This window comes from Aedes aegypti, chromosome 3 (genome assembly GCF_002204515.2).
Source record: "Aedes aegypti strain LVP_AGWG chromosome 3, AaegL5.0 Primary Assembly, whole genome shotgun sequence".
Taxonomy (NCBI): Eukaryota; Metazoa; Arthropoda; class Insecta; order Diptera; family Culicidae; genus Aedes; species Aedes aegypti.
The window spans coordinates 222,331,372-222,344,823 of record NC_035109.1 but is presented as its reverse complement, the minus strand read 5'-3'; the positions used below and the strand labels follow the sequence as shown (position 1 = coordinate 222,344,823).

The following is a 13,452-nucleotide window of genomic DNA, read 5'->3' as shown; positions in this document are numbered from 1 at the left end:
TTTAATTTCTAAAATCAATCATCGAATTGTAAGGGCAATATCCAAACAGTTCAAACCTACAGAAAACTATGAAACTATTTATTTAATATTGAGATGAAATAAAACCAAATCAGTATTTAAATTTGTTAACTGTTTTGTCCCTTTACCACTAGATGAATATATCAAAAAAAGCAGTTACTGAAATTTTGAATATGCTTGAGCTTTATTCATCTTGTGGTAGACTGGACTAGCAAATGAACATGATCCTTTACCATAGATGGACTGAAGACATACTTCCTGCATCTCATGGTAGACTGAACTGCCAGAAAGACTGAGTTCGATGTCCTACATCTGGTCTTTTCTATTGCAGACTGAAACACTTTTGTTTCCTTTGCATATCCCTTTACTATAGATGGACCGAAGACTTTCTCCCTACATCTCATAGTAGACTGGATTGCCAGAAGGACTGAGAAGAATCTCCTACATCTGGTCTTTTCTGTTGCAGACTGGAACATTATTGCTCCCTTTGCATATCTCTTTATCACTTTTTCAGATGGCCTAAAGCTAATTCTGCTTCCTTCATCTTGTGATAGACTAGATATTATGCCAAATGAACTGAGTCGTACTCCTTCATTTTGGTCTTCAACGGACTGGAGTCTTCTAAGACACCCTTCGTTTAAAAGAATGGACTAGGATTCGTAATCCCCTTCATTCCTCTTTCATCACACTCCAAATAGACTAGGATAACTATATCCCCTTTATTTGGATACAGAAACGGACTAGAACAGTCGCAATGTTCCCTACGTTTCTTACTAGGAATTAGACTGAAGTTCTATGAACTTCCTATAATTCCGTGGAGTTGTATAGCGTTTATAACTCTATTTGCTTCGCTTCGTAGTTACCTACATTTGTTCCATATCAAATAGCCTTAGAAACTATTTGCCCTCAATATTTAAATGGACTGATTTTTTTTTAAACCTCTGCATAATTCTCTCAAGGCGGAATAGGCCGTCATTGAATTTCGTACGCGTCTATGATGATTGTTATTACATCTTGTCACAATTGAAGAATTAAAGAGGATCAGTTGGTATTGCAGTGATGTAGCTGAAATAGTATCAGTATTCTTTCTGTATGTAAGCACATATAGCGCTATTTTTCCGTAAGAGTATTCATTACATGGACTGAGTTTTATTACTTTGAAATAACGAGCTTCAATATCAACATTGGTACCAAAACGAATGACGGGTTACTTAGCCTTAATCACTCTCATCAAACACACATATCATATCTGATTTGCTTTGTATCGTACTGTAGACTGTTCACGTTGAACCTGAATTTTGGTCTATGGCAACAAACCTGTTCAACAATTTGTGATTTATGTAACACTTTGATTTTTAAATTATCATATTATGTATCATATATAATGTCTATGTTTAAACTCTATCTTGAGTTTCAATAAATGTATAAACATCTTTTTCTTGTCATTACGTCCCTACTAGTACAGAGCCTGCTACTCAGTTTATTGTTTGATGAGAACCGCCACGGTTATTTACTGAGAGCTTTTCTTTATCATTAATTTGAAACTGAAACTTTATACTGTTCAAATAAAGTTTTGTTTAATTTGTATTGAGTATTCATTTACTGTATTATATTATTGGTGTATTTAGTTTGTCAAACTGTCATGCAACAATTACGTTTCCAATTGATAACAGTTTGAGGAAATAACATAATAATAGTTATTTATAATATTATATTGAAGTGACAAATTCTTAAATTTCGTTGCATTATTTCATAATATTGAATTATATGACATGAAACATTATGGATTGTAATAGAGGCAACTTCTTAAACTTCTTAAATGATTATCTTCTTAGGTAATGAACTGAGTTACATCTGTCGTTAAAATACTATATTTTACTTCAGATACAGACATCAATCCAGCTCTATTGAAATACCTGCTTGTTGAACTCATGAGCAACAGTATCGTTATAGTTCATTTCCTAATACTGGGTCAACGTGATAAGCATTCAAGTTTTTCATTTGAAATTAAACATTAAAACAACGTAAAATAGCAAATCAATTTGTGTTGGTAGCATTTGTTGTAAACCGAAACGTTTATTGTCGTTGACATTTTGACATTCCATATTTTCAAGCCTCAAGAAACATTTCCTCCGTACGTACACGAGCTAAGCTTACCGCTGGAGGAATTGGCGTTAGCGTTCGTTCATAAGAACATTAACGTTATTAGCATTTTTTTAACATAAACTATACAATACACTGATTCCAACGAATAGTAGTAGTTACCACATCTTTTTTTTCTTTGAATTAATTTACATTTCCCCACCGAGTTTATACATACTAGAAACAAATCAACCTCACCGATATTTTCCTTTGTCAGTTTTCCATAGATCCACTGCATGTTTTTTTTTTTATATATTCCAATTCACAGTCACTGCTTGGTTACTTTTGTTATTTGTGTTCTAATTATTCTTTGCTTAGCCACACACACGAAGTTTTATGAAATTATAATACTGAATCTTTGGGTACGTTGCAAACTCGTCGCCAATGTAATGTTCCGTGAAACAGGTTTATTATGAATCAGTAAACAATAAAGAATGACATATCTTTTACCAACATGCTAGTTTGGCCTACTAGATAAATACTAAGTACATCAGCCTACTACACCGCTCACAGAAATTTACAAGCACATCACAATTTTTTACTGAAGGTTGTCAAAATTATAAAAAATCCTTGTTTTATTGATGTTTCAATGAAATTTCAACTAGGGTTTTTAATCGTTTGGCAATTATTCACAGCGAGCTTGCCAAATAGGATCTTAACTTTAGTGTTAGACATGATTTGATCGAAATTACTGGAATATCAATTTGATCGAATTTTCGATCATGCTTGCATGCCAGTTACAAAGTTTTCTAAATAATCCATCTCTTGTATTAACGAAAGTAATACACACTTCATTGATTCGTAATAATTAGTGTCCAAAAACTCATATATGCTGTAAATTTTTGCACATAAATTTACATACAAGCCGGTTAACTTGATTGCTAGTTGGATGAAATCGATAAGTAATGCATTTTCAAAAGTGTTTGTATTGAACCAAGCCAGCTAGGACGTTTTTGAAATCGGCAATAGATTCAGTGATATCAAATAAAGTGAAAAGTTGTACCACAGACTGTGGTTGTACTTTGAGAAATAAACGTTCCGCTGTGTTATCGGTTAAGGTATTTCTCGTTGAATGTTTTCAGGTTAGAAGTTTTCTCGACAAGTGTAAATATGGCAAAAAAAGCTCTAAGTCAATTTGTTAAGTGTTTACAAGAACAACCTTCCCAGTTGTGATGCAATGATATAAAGAAGAAGAGAAAAGATCAGACAAAAAAAGAAATTGTTATTTTTTTTTTACAAAAAATAATGATCAGCTTGACACACTTTTGCGTTCGTCATTCGTACAAATAAGACTAATCTCAAAGTGCATAGTACATTTATGTGATTATCGTTTTAATATTCCATAACGCATATATTGACATTCTGACCAAAAGTAAGACTATAACTATTAAGGATTTATTGCAAAATCATACTTATTGATTGGAGACTGCAATCAAATTCCATTACGAACCTACACGAATGAACAATTGAAAGGATCCTTACAGCCCCTTAACATCAATTCTATGCATATATTCAACGAAAATGTGTACTTTCCGGTTAAAAGTGCTATTTTCTATACAGATTTGTAAAATATTTTGTCTAAGAAAATTATTCCGTTTTTGTCACGGTTCCGTTTTTGTCAACTGAAAATCGCCGTTAGTGTTGATAAAAACGGAACATACCTGTATTCAATTGTCAAAGTCACGTGATATTCATGACATTTAACAGCTCTGCTTACGAGTTGTTCAACCAAAGGAGTCCGCGACACGTGTAAATAGGAAACGCTCTGAAGCTGGCAGCAGGAATGTGATAACTCCTTTAAGGGTAGATGGACCCATCGGATAATACCAAATGTGTCAGATTGGTATAGGGAAAGTGTACCAGTTATGGCAATAGTGGTTCCCTATTTGACCATATGCAAAATTTGTATAACTTTTACATTTTTAATCTTTTTGAATGTTTTAACATCGAGATTTATCCTTTATTTTACTGCTAAAACACAACAGATTTTTTTTTAAAGTGAAGGCGTTCAAGATATCACGTATGGCGAAATAGGGAACCACTATGGCCATAACTGGTACACCTACCCTAGTAGAAACCATGGGGAAGTGAACTTCCACTTGACGCAGTTTCTGTCAGGACATGGTTGCTATAGACAGTACCTGCATAGGTTCGGGCACTCAGAATCTCCTGCGTGCCCCAATTGTGCTGGTGTGGAGGAAACAGCGGAGCATGTCGTGCTTGATTGCTCCGGTTTCATTGTCGTGAGAGGTCGCATGCTCATTACATGCAGAGGGGACACGTACCCCGAAAATATAATAGAGAGAATGTGTACGGATGCCGAGTGCTGGAATGCAGTAACTACGGCTGTCACTCACATTATGTTAGAATTATAGCGCCTATGGCGCGCCGACCACGAGTTGGCTGCAGAGGATTAGCCCTGCCGAGGCTGGTCCCTTGTAACATTATTTAAAACGGCTAGGAGAAGCAGTTTGCCTAGGCTACTTCTGCTACACGTGGTCTGCTAAATGCACTGGCCCCTCCCCGAAAAAATACCGTAAGGTAGTTCCGGGGAGATAAGGGTCTGAGGCCAAGGGTAATGTCGATGCACTGTACACCACTTGAGCAATTCTAAAACAATTGCTCAAGTACAGTGCATATGCTGGTTTTAGTGGGTCGTCGTTGGTGCGGCACCCCACACTCTCTAAGTTACCTTCTCAGGCGTCTGTTTGCAGATTTCCTTCTGTGACTGAGGGCACAGGTATGGAGGTTCTGAACAGCGGAAAAATGGCTACATCGGAAGGTTGGACAACAACATACTTTGAGGAAAGCTAAGGTGAAACAGATCGGAATCAAACTTCCAATATTGCACCAACATTTCGAAGGCACTAAAAGCGGCGTCGGTGGTTTACTGGTAAGCGTGTTAGTCTCTCACCCCAGTCGGTCGGGTATCAATTCCCGTCGACGCCATCGGGATTTACTGAGACATAAAATCTCTGATCACGTATTCCTTCGGTAGAAAAGTAAAGCCGTTGGTCCCGGCCATGTGTTGATGGGTTCAATAAGTAGGGTCCCGGGATTGTGTGTGGTTGTCTTTTTGGGCGTCCGCGTTTAGCCTTAGTACCAGAAATAGGCGGACGTAAAACTACAACTAATTCCAAAGTGTCAGTTGGACAGAAATAAATAGAAGAAGAAGGCACTAATTTCGCGAACAAAACAAGTGAGCTCAAAAGAAAAAGATCATGCATTTTGTCTTTGTAAACGCGAGTAGGGGCAAAAGCCGGCCATCTTTGAATTACGAAATGTTTTACCTTAAAAATATCGTTCAACAGCTAAAGAATAAAAAGACAGCTGTAAAAGATGGCATCGAAGCGGAACTCATCAATATGACTGCGGTAATTACTTGGACGCATCGGCTGACATTCAGAATCAGGGAAATATAGCAGCTACCGGTGGAGGGAAAGTAAGGAATGTCAGGACTGTTAAGTGTTAATTATCTCGACTTTCATTACGAAAGCTTCTTGACTCAAATGAATGGTAGTGTGGTCGATGCGAGTTTATCGTGGGTCTAAACTTTTGTGGGTGATCGTGTCATGTCATTTCATATGTATCTTTTTGCTGCAGATCATTGCCCTAACGTAGGCCGGGGCATACGGTTCGTTTCCACTTCGATTTATTTTCAATCGATCAATTAACGGGATTTCGTAAATCGATCCCTTCGCCTAAACAACGTATTACTTTTGATTTCTGCCTATTGGATCAGAAGTATAATTGGACGAGTGAACGTTGTTGGTAATTTATTCAACATTCGAACCGAAACAATTAGCATGCAGTGAATTATTACCCGAATAATAGAATTGCAAATTTAAACCAAACATGAACACACATTTTTTTTTCGAAACAAACGGCAACGCTACATGCAAAACGGAAAACTAAGAAAGGCAAATTGAAAGTAATGGGTAGGTACAATATAGGTAGTTTGTAGCGTTCTGTACCACAACACTGTTCGACTAGGACAAAGTTTTGTTAGTAGAGGAATAGTAGAAGAAGAGGATTTGGATATCGAAATGGTTCACCACGGAAAACGAGATAGGGGAAGAATCGTTCCGCAGGTTCAGATTTAGACGATAGAGGCAAGTAGAGATCAAAAGTAAGAATGTTCATCATTACCACTGGTGTAACGACTCTCGTGTCGTCCAATTCTTCTATTATTTCTACTATTATTGCCAGACGTTTGATTATTACTTGTTCGATCGAAATGGGTTTCTAGTGGAGGCGGCGGCGGCTGTTGGACAGAGCTAGCCGCCGTTGCCGCCTGCTGCGGCGGCTGAGACCGTAAATACTGATGGTGTTTCTGCCGCATAATGACTTGGTTTTCCGCCAGAGATGACCCATGGTTATCGGATGGAGGCGCCACGGAAGTCGATGGTGATTTGGTTAGCGCTGCTGCAGCCGCCACTATCGCTGGCGAATGCAGTGCTAGATTACTGAAGTTAGCGCTTAGCGATGGCACGTCTTTCCTCAGCTGTTCGGTTGCGTTTGGCGCGTCCAGGGCGGCAAATTGTGACCGGATGTACTGTTCAAAAGGCCGGAGCGGGTCAAAACTCGGTTTGTCCGGCTGTGGAAGTTCTGATCGTCCCGCTGCTACCGGATAGTGCGGTCGGCGGTCGCAATTGTGTTTGCGAGTGGCGTTCGACAGTTTAAGCGTGATTTGTTGGACGTGCACGTGTGAATGGGTGATGTGAGGAACAAGTCCAAATGGTGGTGCAGTGAGTTGCATCGTTAAGTAGTTTGTAATTGGTGATGGGCCCCGTGTATGAAACAAAACATAACAACAAATCGCACAGCACATGCAAAAGAAAGAAAAGAAAAAAAAAGTAAAATAAATATAAAGGTGAACAGAAAATTAACCGCTATGAGTTTAATGACACAAAATAGAACCCGAACCGAAAACCAAATTTCAAATAATGAATCACTACTATAGATATTTCACATGGATGAGTTAGGTAATAATTTCATGAAAGTTATTGCTGTTGAATGAGGCAATTCTAGACGAGATCGCAAATCTCCGATAGTCTGGTTCTAGTTCCCACGCAGAACAAGCGATTGCAAACTCGTATTACTCGTAAACACAATTTAATTGCATTCGTTACATTTGTGTTAATTGCATTCTTGCCTAAGCAGACTTCTAACGTCTGCTAGCTAGTCTAGTTCGTTGATATTTATTTGGACTTTTGTCGTGTAAGCACATAGCAGATTGGAGAATTGCAACTCAATGATTACTGAATGATTCACTTGTCTAGCGAATATGATGAGCTCGATTCGATCAGTTGAGAAGTTTAACTTACACACTTTCATTGAGATCTGTGAAAAAATTCTGGAATTCAATATTTTCTTACATCTTAGGTATTAAAAACCTAAAAATCCACACTGGTTGTTTTCATTGAAGTTGCTATAAAAATATGAACGTCATTGATAAAGACAGTGATCAACGAGTTTGAAGCTTGTATGGGAGATCTGGATTAGATAGTGGAACTATTGGAGAATGAATTTAGACCGCCCACTGGAAGGTTCCCCAAGCAATTAATAGTTCGGATTATACTTAAGCAGTGAACTCAAAAGTTCACTTCTCTAGTAGATCTTTTGTTCCAAAAGAAACTACAGTCGCTCCTGCACATCTCGATATCAAAGGGACCATCGAGATAGGGAGAGATCAAGACAAAGAACAAATTTTTATGGAATACTAGATTGAAAAACACTCCGTTACCAAGAAAATAAAAAACAATCAGACGTCATTGTGTGTTCCTTATCTATTTTGAGCCCCAAAAATTTCGTCTAGTAACCTTCGATATTGGTCATATCGACATACAGTGAGAAAATTGGAAAGAAAAATCAACAGGAATACATCGAGATAAGGAGGATATCGAGATGTGGAGATAGAAATTGTATGCAGAATGAAGGGACCTAAGAAATCATCGACATAGGGAGAGATATGTGCAGGGATGAAATGAAAGCCTTTTGGCGAACGGGCGTGATCAAGACTGGGACTAGTAATACAGTCGACTCTCCACATCTCGATGATCTACATCTCGATATCTCTCGATGATTTCATAAGTCCCTTCACTGCCCATAACTGCATAACAGTCACATTCGACATTTTTGACATATTGGAGTTAATACCATGGAGAGTCAACAAATGATAAATACTTTCGATCAACTTAATGAGATCTGTGAGATTGTTCTAGAAAATTTGAAAAAAATACCAAGTTGTTTTGTCACATTGGTAATTATAACCGCATAACAGTCACATTGAGATTATTAATGAGCCTCGTAATGTAATAGCAATGAAATTTCTATCAGAATTATTTTCTAACTATTCACCTAGTATGCGATATGAGTTGTACAAAAGATCAGCCTCAAATAAGCATTTTTGAGTTCCTGGTAATTTTTTGAAATTGTAGTTTCCTCCCATACTGCAATAAAATGCACACTTGGTATTCCATTAACTCAATGCCTACTTTTGTCGAATATTACAGATAAGCAGTTATGGGCAGTTCAGTCTTCATAAATTTCCTCTCTTCTTATCTCGATATCCCCCTTATCTTGATATCTCCATATCTCGATGTGTTTTTGTTGATTGTTTGTTCCCAGTTTTCTCTCCGTATGTCGATATGACCAATTTCGAAGGTTACTAGACCATTGTTTTAGGATTTAAAACAAATTAGGAGCGCAAACTGGCATCTGTTTGTTTATTACTTTCTTGGCAACGGAGTGTTTTTGAATCTAGTATTCATCAAAAATTTGTTCTTTGTATCGATCTCTCCCTATCTCGATGGTCCCTTCGATATCGAGATGTGGAGAGGCGACTGTAGTAGGTAGTAGGCTTGAATCATCAAGATGAGTTCGAAAACATTAGCCGCCTGCATGCACCGGTTGATAATCAGAATCAGGGAGGCGAAACAGTTAAGGAAGGAGTGTAAGAAAGGAGTTGCATGCCCTATCTACGAGACTACTAGAAACTGAATTGTGAGAACTATCGTGCACTCGCTATCCCAAACTTACTGGACTGAGCAGTACTGGACGAGCACAGTTTTCCCGGAAAGCTAACAAGATTGATTAGACCAATGGTAGATCGTGTGCAAACTGCGTGAAGATTTCAATCCAGTTCTTTTAAATCTAGCCGTCAACTCTACGGTGAACCTAGTATCCTGAAGATTACTTGAGCCCCAGACTTGAGCTAGAAGGGTACGCTGGGCGAGGCATGTTGGGCAGGTCAGGCAGGCAGATTGTCTAATAATAATCTTGTAAAAACGGTGTTCGTGTAAAATCTGGTCGGTACAAGATGCGTGAGGTCCTATCCCGTTAAGCCGAATGCCGATAGGCAAAAAGGGTCATTAGGCCGGAAATTACCGATCGTTCTAATCGGAGGGGTGCGGTCTCGAACATTTTGGTCATTCAAATTGAACACAATTATTTCCACCAGTGCTTGTATCGCAGGAAACCATTTTCACGGTACACACTTAAAATGCTTCACACTAAGCTTCTGCAATTATATGAGATCAAAAAGTCCAATGAATCAGCTGAAACAGATAGTTTCTGACGGTATGTTAGTATAATTATATTACACAAAAGTTCTAAAAATATTACGCATCAATAATACCAAGTAAAACGTATCTTCAACAGTTGATTGTTTCTGTGTCTGTATTTCTGTGTTCTGTGTTCTGTCTTAGAAGCCCACAATATCCGCTGTGATATATAACTAGGGAGAACCTGGGGGGTGCGAACTGGATATAAACAAGCAACCAGGCTGTTGTCAATCTATGACAAGACATGTCAGCTCCAAGTACAAAAACGAAGCCAATTTCCTGTCAAAAAAGACCACTTCTCAATGGTCGTTTTGCAAAGGCCTACTTTCACATCATTGCGTTGGATTGTAACAGGGCACTTTGTTGCTAGTCCGGCCGTGTGGCTAGTTCATAAATTAGAGTTTTTATCAAAAATTTAGGATTTTTTCATGAAATCTTTTTGTTACAAATCAATTTATATTGGCATGTGCTCTTATAATGTTAAAAAAAATATAAAATACATAATTAAGAGCACTATAATGGAAATTGTGTCCATTTTCTCTAAAAATATTGTCGGTTTTGAGTATTAACCTGATTTAAAAAAAAACTAGCATCATTTATTGCAGTAAACAATCAAATTATGAGCTTTGATATTTGAATTTGTTCATAAGATTTGCTTAAAAAGGATACTACAGTTATCTCTATCTTACTCGATATTGAAGGGGCCATCGAGTTAGGTAGGTATCGAGTTATAGAACACAAAACCAGTGTAACTACGATCCAAGGGACCATCGAGGTAGCCATGAATACCAACTTTTACTATGGTTCTCTAACTCGATATCGAGATACGGAATATCGAGTAAGGAAGAGTTGTATCGTCAAGGTTATCGACTGAAAACAACGGGTTAGTCTTAGTTGAGTTGTCACGTCCTGTTCTGGCTGTCAAACAAAAATTTTCATAAAAATGATCCGAGTATGCCTAGGAGTTTTCGGTCATTACTAAGTCACGCTAAACAATGTTAGACATTTTATGAGATACAAAAACAGCAAGTTTTGAAGAAACGTTATACTTGGTCTTGTTTATGCATTAGTTTTTCGAAACTTTTGTAAGATATATTTATTACAACGCACGGTCAGAAACAATCTGATTAAACTCATTTATTGACATATTGCCTGCATCAAACTGCAGAAGTTTTGTGTAAAGTATTTTATGTGTGCACCTTGATATTGGTTTCCTGCGAAACAAGCAAACAAACAACGGTTAGCACTGGTGGAAAATATTGTGTTCGAATTAAATGACCAAAATGTTCGAGTCCGCACCCCTCAGGCTTTGATTAAAAGAAAAAAAAACACTGATGAATGTGTTAGCCGTTTGAAATAGTAGTAGTCAAATGTTATTTCGGTCTCACGACTCTCTCGGCCTAATGGCCTTCGAACTAACAGCATTCGGCCTAACGATCTGCTCCAGATGCGTGAGACACAGCGAGGTGGGTGGGTTGACCAGGCGAAACAGGAAATGAAGTGCGTCGATTGCAGCTGACTCGACTAGATGTCTCTATCAGATTATGAGCGCAGTAAACGTTTCAGTTTAAAAAGGTGTCGTTGATGGTACTTGTCGTGCAGTGGATCACCGAGGAAATGGTCAAGTGGATGCGGATTTGTCAGACAGAGTATTGGCAGCCATCTGCCTCTGTATTGAACCGTTCAACTGCAGTCAATGTTAATGATCCAAACAGAGTAAAAAACCTGAAATAACTTAAAAACTGCGTCTAATAGCTTTCATTTGTTTTACTGATGGAATCAAATTCGAACCAGAAGAGGGATAAGTCCTGCGGAAAATGCTTCAAATGTAACAAACTTATGCGTCCGAATGGTCTGCAAAGCCGAATCTTCAAAAGAAATTCCATTGAAAATACATGGAATTGTTGGGGTGTAACAAATCGCTAGAGAGAAGTTTCTGTTTCAGACATCGGCAAGGTCAAACTGCCGGTATTGAAGGTATATGCATCACTCTAGATATCGCTGATGTTCTACTTGTTCCAGACCTGTCGTTGAACTAGCTTCCGATGAGCTGCACATATGAGCAGGACAAGGAACTGGTTGATTCAGATCTATGTGGAGCAATGCAGAAGACATCGTTAGAAGGAAGTAAATGCTTCCAAACGTTCATAGATGATGCTCGTCAACTAACAGCTAGTTGAAGAGCACTTAAGAATAAGTTGATGTTTAAATGGAAGACCAATGCAGATGATTCCACTTGGTGACACTAGGCTCAATTAGTGATAGAAAGATATTCAAAGGTCCAAGGCTTGGACTACGATGCGCTACAATCTGCTGTGGTACTGACCTCAGGCAACTGTTATATTCAGCCTATGGACATGCCCTATATCAACTGCAGCGATTTGCAGTAGACAGGATATCTCGGGCATGGTCCATCTGACAAGCCAATCGAGCCCTCTGTCACCATAGAAGATGGTGTCTCCATCGATGTCGATAGCCTGGTTGTAATATTTGGGACACTGCTTTTCTGGCCGACTGAATATTGGACGTCTTCTGGAAGACCCCCAAGAAAAGAGATTTGACTAGGTGCAACAAATGACGATGTATCAATTTTCAATCCATTGTTCTCAAAGTTCTGTGTAAATTTATCCTGAACCAGATATAGAAGAACAACTAATGAATAATCACTGAGGCGTCCGATTTGAAACATCTGTCTTCCATGACATTTCTATACACATTTGGCCAATATATTTCATATAGAGCCGATTAGTACTACAGCTTAAAACTCGTTGAGCACCGATTTAAAGTTATGGATGTCACGCTTTTAGTATGAGTTCTTCGAAAACTTTGTAAGGCTTGTCACGATTGGTCTGAAGTCCCCGCTCGGAGCGTGATATAATTTGTGCATGACCCCTTAACAGTAGTTTTCTGCGGTTCAAATCCTACAAAATTTCTATATCACCCATAAAACGATAATAATTATCTTAAACGAAATTAGAGTACAACGTTCATCCAACAATACTGCAAAAAACGATAGCAAAGCCAACAACAGAACACAGGTCAAACGGGAAGAAGCGATTGAACGACTCAAAATAGTTGAGATTGTCATTTGATACATAATCAGATCTTCTGAAAAAGTATTGAAGATTGCAGTTGCGAATAGCGTCCTTCTTTCCTAAAATATATGTTCTGTAGGCTCAAGTTAAAACGATGACATGAATGAAACGTAACATGATCGTGCAGCGTGATATGATTTACGATTGGTTCAACCGAATTCTCTTCCTAACGCTAACCTGAGTGATATCGCTTCTCGTTGTGCGTAACCCTCCGCTGGGTGCTGCGTCTCGTTCTGTTCTGGATCTGTTGCTGCTGCGAGTGGTGATGTCCGCCACTTGAGCGGTCATTGCGTTCTCGACTGCCACCACCACCTCCTCCTCCCCCACCACCACTTCCGGAGGAGGCGAAGATGTTCTGCTTTTGCTGGGATGAAGGATGATGCAGGTGCGACTGGATGTCATTTACATAGCCTGGGTTATTTCCACCACCACCACCGCCATTTCCACCTCCGCCACCTGACGGGCACAAATTAGTGTCAACAAGCAAGAAATTAACCATGTGGGATTACACAACAACAGAAAGCTACTGCTACAGACAGGTAAGGCTACGTGTACAGAAATGATCTATCAATACGCTCTCGGATATGGCTATTTTTCTTAATTGTAGTTGAACGCCTCCCAGTCAGATGGGC

The 13,452-nt window shown here is 38.7% G+C and overlaps 1 protein-coding gene across 11 annotated transcripts in view; it reads right to left on the bottom strand.

Annotated features, from left to right (window-relative positions):
- Positions 1-13,452, bottom strand: part of LOC110679519 (disco-interacting protein 2) — a 207,217-nt gene that overhangs the window by 47,612 nt on the left and 146,153 nt on the right. For 2 of the 11 annotated variants that reach the window (XM_021854343.1, XM_021854345.1), the window contains exons 4-5: positions 12,998-13,276; positions 6,310-6,783 (exon numbers count right to left, since the gene is read on the bottom strand). The exons of 2 other annotated variants lie outside the window; for them this stretch is intronic. In XM_021854343.1, coding sequence (XP_021710035.1) covers positions 6,310-6,783; positions 12,998-13,276 — 753 coding nt within the window. The remainder of the gene's footprint in view (positions 1-6,309; positions 6,784-12,997; positions 13,277-13,452) is intronic. 7 more of the 11 variants (XM_021854346.1, XM_021854347.1, XM_021854351.1 and 4 more) reach the window with 5 other exon arrangements.